At 42.5% G+C, this 9,045-nt stretch overlaps 1 protein-coding gene across 1 annotated transcript; it reads right to left on the bottom strand.

Annotated features, from left to right (window-relative positions):
* Positions 1 to 5,101: 5,101 nt before the first annotated feature.
* Positions 5,102 to 8,837, bottom strand: Sln (sarcolipin). Its single transcript, XM_021173382.2, has 2 exons — positions 8,756 to 8,837; positions 5,102 to 5,678 (listed from the first exon to the last, which is right to left on the bottom strand). The coding sequence occupies exon 2, from the start codon at positions 5,602 to 5,604 to the stop codon at positions 5,509 to 5,511; it is 96 nt and encodes a 31-aa protein (XP_021029041.1). The 5' UTR covers positions 5,605 to 5,678; positions 8,756 to 8,837; the 3' UTR covers positions 5,102 to 5,508.
* Between the last annotated feature and the right edge of the window lie 208 nt (positions 8,838 to 9,045).

Here is a 9,045-nt window from a genome sequence, read left to right as displayed (position 1 = left end):
TCTGATCAGTCTCTTAGGGCTAAGTATACGCCGTTTCTGAGCACCCGTCTTCTCGATTTTAAGATAACAACAAAGATGAATGTTTATTGATTCTAGGCACCCAGTATTGCATGCCTGTGTAATTCGAGGCTCAAGTGAGATGATCTCTTGAGCCCAGAGACCATCCTAGACAACATAGTGTCTCAAAAAGTAAATCAATAAACATTTCTAAGTATAAAACAAGCTGGATATACTAATTCTAGCATTTGGGAAGCTGAGGCAGGGAATTGTGTGTTTAAAGCAAAGGCTCTATAGTGACAGTCTTTTTTTTTTAATTAAGAAATGAAATTCAAATTTAAAAAAGAACAGATATTTTACACAATAAAATAATTAAATGAAATAGAATCCATGAGAGTTCTTAACACACAGTAGGACATCCAATGAATAGATATATAAAGTTCAACCCCAACTGCACACGGCCTGAATAATGAGAATTTCTCCTGTTGGTAGATGAACTTGAAAATATGCTCAACACATTGGGCTTTGATGAGTAATTCATAAACATTGTCAACTTGTTCAGGGTGGTGATAGAGATAGATCAAAAGAAGCAAGCACCATGAATATTTCACGAAGAAGCTAATGGCTGTATGAACTGTATAAAGTTTTCTTTTTAAGTTTACTTTGCGCATTCATGTAGCAGAACTTTTAGAAGTAGACCAATCTTTTCTCACGCCTTAAAAAAAAATAGAACAAGGGATGGTGAGCGCGAGCCATATATTTAGTGACAGAAATGCTATCTATCTGTTCCAAAGCCTTACTATCTGGCCGGGCAGTCATAATGTCTTCAACAAACACTTAGCCACTGATGATGACGGACCACTAGGAACTAAAATTATGCACTGAAGGGTGTCTACACTGAGAGGAAGCCCACGGGGAGAGACACAAGCAAACCAACACACTGTGATAAGAGCTATGAGACTTCAGGCAGCGGCCCAGAGGGAAGGGAATTATCTGGGGACAGTTTCCAAGAGACAACAACACTTAATGGCATTCTTTGCAAGTGAGCAGGAATGAGCCAGGAAAAAAAGTGGGACAGTCAGACAACATGATAGCACTGCAAGGTCGTGGCAAGAGAAGACAGAGGGCATGCTTGAAACTACAAATAGCAAGAAGTGGTTACAAATGAGAGTTGAGGAGAGGCAGATAGGGCCAGAAGATAGACTGTAGGTAGCCATAGCTTGGCTAAGAAAGGCCTTCTGTACAGAATGACGATAACAATGATGACGATGATGATGATGACAATAACGATAAATCAATTCTGAAACAAACAAAAATCATCAAATGCCTAGTACCGTGGTTAATATCAGAAGAAAAGAGATCAGAAGTGGCTGGGTTTTGTCACTGACTACTTTATGGAGTGCCCTGGGCATTCAGGACAGGATTAGGGATAGATACACTTACCCTCTGAAGAAAGTTTTGAGGGAAAACCCTCTAACAGAGTGGGGTACACATTTCAGAGGTAGCCAAAATACAAGGATGAATGAGGGAAAAAGCAATGCTACGTTCACCTGCCCACCTTTGCTCCTTGCTGATGCATGCATCTACTCTACTGCTGCCACTGCTGCTGTCCCCCTTTGCTGAGACTGAAGCCCAGTACCAGCTCTATCAGCCTTCTAGCACAGAAGAAATATTCTTCCGGAATCCTCCAGGCCCTCAACACTTCTGCAGCATCCAGTCTGATGAACTGAGCAGCCACTGGGTTCTCTGCCTCTCCGTGCACAGAAAGTCATTGTTGGGCAACCCAGACTGTGTTATGTAAGCCAAGCTAATATATGCCTTTTATAATATTCATTCTGTCAGCTCTGCTTCTTTCGAGAACCTTGACCAATTTCAGTAGATAAAAATGAGATGTTTCAAAGATACACAGTTTGGTGCAAGATTAGAAAATAACAGAACCAAAATCTAACCAACACTACAAGCTATCTCTCTTTTAAAAAAAAACAATCCAATGGTTATTTAACAATACAGTGTGAGCAACTTGACTCTGAGTAATACTGAGGTCTTGACATCCCAGGACGAGGAGAACATTACACCACATAGACCTGCTCAGTTGGTGAGATGGTGAGTGTGGAGCACTGGTCTGGCTGCTCTTATTAAATTGTCCAGGCAGTTCAAGGCCAGAGTCTAAGCTCAGTGTAAAACAGACACGGCTCTAACAACTGTGGGTTGTAAGAGGTCCCTCCCTGTGGGTGAGCGATCCCAGGGTGGTCCAACTTGGTAGTAAAAGAGCTGTGATCGGAACCTGAGCTCTGCCTTTATATAGTGTAAGTGCTGCCAGTCACACTGTGTAATGAGGTGGGCACTCTTCCTTTCCACTCTGCAGATCATTTCAGTTTCCAGAATCTGCCATGCTCTCTGCTCTTTGCTGTTCCTTTTGCCCAGACTATCTTCCACACTATCCTTCTCCTGCCAAAAAAAAACCTTATTAGAGCACTCTAGCTGTGCACTGTCTACCTCCCTAAATCATGAGCTCCATGAGGGTGGGGCCTACTTGCTTTACTGATGTTCTTTCCAGTGGTTGTATACCATGTTCAACACGTAGCAGTTTCAAAATGAGCATTTCAATGAATCAATGAATCAATGCATGAATGGATGAGCCAAAAAGAAACAAATTAGAATAGGCTGGGGCCTATGGGCTGAACTTTAGTCAGCAGCTAGAAACCAGTTCTCTCCATTCTACAGGAGATCAAACACCATGTTTAGGACATCCAAGTCCATTTTAAGGGTCTGGGACCAACACTGGGGGACAGCAAAAGGTACTGTGATGATTCAGAGTGCCCAAGAAACTGAAAAAAAAGAGTCACACATAAAGAGAGTCTTAGAAGTGAAGTTGTAATTTAACTCTAAAGACTAAGACTCCTCCATGTGGGAAGGACAAGATGTCACTTCTAGCTCCTCACTGAGCTTGTTAGTGGCTGTCCCTATCCCTGGGAAAGTGATCCATGATCTATCCTGAAACACTGGTAATGTACATTTAGCAATCTTCCTATGTGTTAGGGACAGAAATGGGGTGGGGATCAGTAAGGAAAGAGAAATCATGTAGAGGTTTGCAATGTTACGTTTATCTAATTAAGCCAATATTTCAGGAGCATTGATCTGACCGCTGTTATTAAATATGGCCTGACATTTCAAGGCCGGAGTCTAAGTTCAGTGTAACTTGAAACATCATCAAATGGTTTGAAGATCTACAATAAAGCTGTCACCAGCAAAGGTTAAGGAGATACAGTCGTCTTCATATTTGATCAGTAGCTTAACCACTGACCCCTTGTTAGTGAGGTCGCCAAGCTTCAGGTCCCATGGCTGCTCATGGTGTGAAAGGTGCACAGAACCTCAGACAGAGATAATGTGCAGTGGACTTATCAAGTGGCGTCTCATCTAAGTGTGGCACCAGGACCCAGGTTTAGGGAACACATAGAATGAGGTCCAATGTCTAAAGGATGTGTCTCTCCATGTGCCCATTCCTCCCAGCCCACCACACGCAGATCTTCTCAAACACACACAAACATCAGTAGATCCTCAGAGGGGCTCTTCAGGTACAGTGCATTCTTTTAACCATCCACCAAGGGCCCTCTAGACCGCTGAGAGTGTGGACCACACAATAGATTATTAAAGGCACACATCCACATGGGTGACCTAACTCTAAGGCATCAGGGCCATGTTTTGTCTGGAATCTCTCAAAGTGCACTTTCTCAGAAGTGTATCAGTTCTTAGTGCCTCGGCATGTTAGAATTGTCTGGAAATCTCCTTTCAAGAAACAACACCCACATGCCAGTCTGAGCAGCCATGGTTGGCTCTGAACTCTCAACCCTTGCTACATCCTAAACCATCTGGAGGATGTCGTGCTTTTTGTTCGGGTTGTGTCTGCTGTTTTAACTCGGATGCTTAGGCTTCACCACTGAGATTTCCACTTAATTGGTCTGGAAAGAATGCATCATCAATAGCTTGAAAAAAAAAAAAAACCCTTCCCCTGGTCTATTGATTTTCTCTGAATGCAGACAGGGCTGAGAGATAGGGTGCTATGTAGGTAGTGTTGCCATGATAGATCAGATTCTTAGCAAGAAATGCCTTCTCGAAGGGCATTATGAAACTGGAGGTTTAAGATCTCCCTTTCCTGTGGTTAAAACAAAACTGGTACAAATAACAGATGTGGCCTGTCTAGCATGGGCTGTACTAGCAACATGCTATGTTTGTCTTGTAAACATGTGTGCAGATGTGTATTTTTCACTTTTCCCTTCTTGAAATTATCCTTGTGTGTAGCTCTATCTGCATTAGGACAATGACTAAATTGGAATATGCTATTCATAGGGGCATGATTCATGCTCCAGCTTTACTCAGGGATTAACTATTCTAAATATGTACATGCAGACAGACATGGCAATGTTGAGTAGAATATGTGTTTCTTGTTCTTTTTTGGTGTGTGAGTGCATGGACATCTGTGCACATATATGTGAAGGGTCAGAGAACAATGTCAAGTGTCATTCTGATGGTGCCTCCCACCTTTTATTAGAGAGGGAGTCCCTCATGGCATGGAACTTTGTCAAGCAGGTCTAGACTGACCAACCAGAAAGTTTCCAGAATCTGTCTTCCCTGTTTCTACTACTTCCCATCTCACCATCACTGAAGGTACAGGCTCACACCAGTGTGCTGGGTTTTCACATGGGTTTTGAGGATTCAGACTCAGGTCTTTGAACTTACAAGGTAAGGGCTTTACCAACTCAATCTATTGACCTCCTGAGCCCATTTCTTGTGAAAGCTATGGATGAAGCACAAGACTTCAGAGGACTTCTGTAATTTTAGTGAGCACTCTGGACTCTGACCTAACCCTTCTGCAGGATGGAATTATTCTTCCTCTGGTCATAGGATTCTCGAAGGAAAGGTTTGAGAAGCAATGGAATTATCTAAAATATGACACTCTGACTTGGCTTTCTTTCAGATCCTAGGCAGCTGGAGCATCTTGGCTAATCTCAAATGCTAGAAATAATGTGCTATTTGTCACTTTGGTCCCAGCCAAGGGTCAAATTGAAGCTAAAATAAATTCTAAACACTGTTTTTATGAGTGGCTTAATTTTATTCACATGGAACTCAAGGGACTGGCAGAGTCTTCCTCCTACATTCTTCCTCGGGGCTGGATTAGTTTGATGGCAGACAGTGAGTTGGGGGAGGTATGCAGACACAGACCAGCAACTTGTTGTTACTCTGCATCATAAGAATCCAGTTTAATTTTAACCTGGTGGCTTGAATAGTACATTTGCTAGGGAACAAAGCTAAGGCTCACTGGCTGGCAAGCTTTGGGCAGCCTACAAGAACAGCATCTTTAGAAAACATGCCAAGGATCTAGTGCAGCGGTGTGTCAGGCATTGTGAGTGTGGGTCAGAGATGCTGGAGGAGCCAGAAGCAGCATCCCATGACAATAGAGCATTGGAAGCTCGGGGCACATAGCAGTCACTCCCTGGAGTATAGCATGGCCCCTCAGTATTGGTAGGACCTCACAAGGAGCCACATAAGGAGAACGGTGATGAGGACAACTGTGAAGTTGATAAACAGCTCCTGAGTAGATCTCTCCATCTTCAGAATGCCTGGGTGAGAACTCCAGAAGGACTTGTGATTGCACACCAAGGACACTGGCTTGTCTTCACTTCCTAACAGAGAGAAACAACATGAGATAATGAACGTTCCTGGAAGATTTTCAGTCTCTCTTCAAAGGAAACAGAAGTCATGGAAGAGGAGAGGGTTTGTGCTGACTTTCCAACCCTTCCCCTAACACTTATAGGTGAAATCTTAATCCCCAATACCTAAGAATGTGACCGGGTTTGGAGATAGGGTCTTCCAAGAAGAAAGTGAGCTAACATGAGCTCACTGTCATGGTAGCTTCAGCATCAACTTGATATAAACCTACAGTCACCTGGGAAGAAGGACCCTGTGATGGTTTGAATAGGTATGGCCCCCAGAGATTCATGTGTTTGAATGCTTGGCCCATAAGGAATGACACTATTAGGAAGTATGGCCTTGTTACAAAAGGTTTGGTCTTAATAGAAGAAATGTGTCACTGTGGGGTTGGGATTTAAGGTCTCCTATGCTCAAACTATACCCAGTATGATACTGTCTCTCCTTGCCGCCTGTGGGTCAAGATGTAGAACTCTCAGCTCCCTCTCCAGCACCTTTATACCTGCATGCTCCCATGTTTCCTGTCATGGGGATAATGAGCTAAACCTCTGGGACTGTCAGCCAGCTTCCGTGAAGTCTTTTGTTTTATAAGAGAAGCTAGGCTGCTTGTGTTTGTCCATACTCTTCAGAGAAACAGCTCTCTCTTCCTGCTATCATCCCAAGACCAATATTTTTATCCTGTATTAATTGCATTGTTTTGGGTAAGAAATAAAATATTGCATTGTTCTCTCTTCATCTTCTGCATGTTTAGGTATACTTGTTAACTATGCTATTTGGAATATCTGCAATCAGGAACACCAAAACAGAAACAAACCCTATAGTTTAGTATTGCTCTTTCTTTGGATCACATTTAGGAGTAGGATAACATCATCTTTCAGTTTTAAAGCTGCCTTAGGTCTTCATCCAACCCTGCTGAAAACATAAAGCAGCTCCAACAGCTGCATGGCTTCGTACAAGCCTCCACTGGCACAAAGCCTGCAGAGGTCAACCAGAAGTCCCTCGCACAACAGGTACTCAGTCCAAAGAACAAGTGTTAACCTCATGAGCATTTCTGTCTCAACAAGGGCTTGTGCCAGCTATTTTTAGTCAAGCTCAGGATGTGCCTAGATTGTAAACATTTCAGACAGCAGAGAGGGCATCTTCACTGTGCATACGGATTGTACATGCAGGAAAGTATCCTCTAAGAGTGCAGGCAATGCTGTCAATCAGGTTACTAATTTTGGTAAAGTTGACGCTTGGTTTATACAATCAAATTAAAATTTAAATCTTCTATGCTTTAAATGATTTAAGTGGATACTATTATTGTAGAACAAGATTGTAGCATGGAAGAAAATTTTGATGGAAAGAATACTGGTTTGCAAAAGGTCAAAGTTCAAAGGATCAAAACTTTGTAGCAACTTTTGGCCTGACTGAATTAACTGTACCTGTTGTATTTGTTTGGTCATCAATGGACCAAATTATTAATTGCATAGATACCAGTGGAATAATCAGCTTTTATTATGTAATTGTTAGCATAATATACAGGTTCTTACCAGATTGTGTTAATGAACACATTATAGAATCTCATTTTAAAATATAGCCAATGATGATTGAATTATGGTTCCTTCCCTTTTGGTTCTTAATTTTTCTTACATTTATTTATGTATGCAGCTGGTGCAGAAGACACACGTGTGTCACAGTACACATTCAGGGGTCAGAGAACAAGTTTTAGGAGTTAGTTCTCTCTCTCCTCCCAAGGCACCCAGAGATAGAACTCGGGTTATCAAGCTTGGCAGCAAGTGCAATCTTGCCAGCCCCTTCCCTTTTAATTATCTCTCTTTCAGCCCTTAGCATGATGTACATTGTCAATTGCTAGTGAAAACCTTTACAAAAAAAGCAGCTGTCTGAAAGAGAGAATAGGCAGAAGAAAATCAGTGGATAGCAGAAGAGAACAGAGTGTTCATGCGTGTTCAGAGAGAGGAGGGAGGCCTGTTAAATGAAATGCTTACAGCAAAGGCATCCTGAATATGGACCCTCAAGACCACATATTGGAAAGCGCTGGCCACCAACAGTAGAATGGGTGCAATTGTGGCATTCACATTCATTTGAATGCCGTGGAGTGAAGAAAATATATGACCTCTAGCTACAGAGCAAGATGAAAGGATCTCACACCATACCTGTGGGATGAAAGGAGGATTTACAGGAGGAGCTGAGAATGTGACTCCATTTACACAAAGGCAAGCACCAGGAACACAACTAAGGGTGGTAAAAGTTCAAAACAAGGAAGGACAGTGAAGCTCCACACTTGGGGGCAGAAGGCAGGAGGGAAATGATTTGGAATGGACTTCTGGGCGCCGCCAACGATCTGTTTCTTGGTAAATGATAGTTATCTGGTGTTTCTTATAATTCGTGTTTCAGCTGCCTGCATCTTTTGCACTCTTCCATTTTTCCAGCCTCTCTGGCTACAGGCTGAGCACCAAGCTTCTCTTTCCTCTGGCTTAACCTTTGCTCTTTCTTGTACTTTGATGGAAACCTTAATTACTTGTTGTTTTGTATATTTTTAAATGAATAGAACTCCAATTTGATGAATTCCCTGTGGGTGCAGTTCTATCAGGGTATATGGCAATTCGGTCTGGGATCTTACTTTCACACACGTCCACACCCTTTGGGAAGAGTGAGCAGAGTTAAGCAGCTATTCAATCACCCATGTTCTATGTCTCTGCTATGAGCCCACACACGAGCTCTGGCTTCCTCTTTTGCCTTCTCTATGAGCCAAAATGGTTGTCCTGTGCATGAACCAAAGCCTTACAAACCATCAACAAACTGTACAAGAAATTTGACATTGGTTTTCTTCTGGGATGTGGAAAAATTATATAAAACTAGAAAAATAGAAAATACATATCAAAGAAAAAACAGGAATCAATATTCAGTTTGCAGCTTAGGAAATACCCTCTATCGTGATTACCTGTTCCACTGAGAAACATAAGCATTCGTTAACATTTTAATTTGAAAACTGCACACAGAGAAAGACAGAGACAGGAATAGATTGCTAAGTACGAAGTCTTGCTGTTACCTGAAGAGGAGCAGGGGCACACTCAGGCTACCAAGGACCTCAGTCTCTTCACCTCCAGCTGTCTCCCCGGCTGTCTGAGCTCCTGGACTCTGGGCAGGGCCTAATGTAGTCTGAGGGAAGTGACAATCACTGTGATGTCACTGGTGAGACATCTCAATCGGACAAGCTCCAAAGGTTTCCAGCCGATTTGTACTCAGGGGGACATAGGAATATGGTAGCAAGGGTTCTGCTCCTTTGGCTGCCAATTTAAATGAACAACACAGGGATATGAAAGCTCTTGTTCCCAGCCT

Source organism: Mus caroli, unplaced genomic scaffold (genome assembly GCF_978045245.1).
Source record: "Mus caroli unplaced genomic scaffold, Mus_caroli_1 scaffold_11, whole genome shotgun sequence".
Taxonomy (NCBI): domain Eukaryota; kingdom Metazoa; phylum Chordata; class Mammalia; order Rodentia; family Muridae; genus Mus; species Mus caroli.
This window is presented reverse-complemented; position numbering and strand designations above follow the sequence as displayed.

What these genes read in the sequence shown, in the direction of transcription:
- Sln (XM_021173382.2), bottom strand. Translation starts at nt 5,604, where the DNA reads ATGGAGAGATCTACTCAGGAGCTGTTTATCAACTTCACAGTTGTCCTC.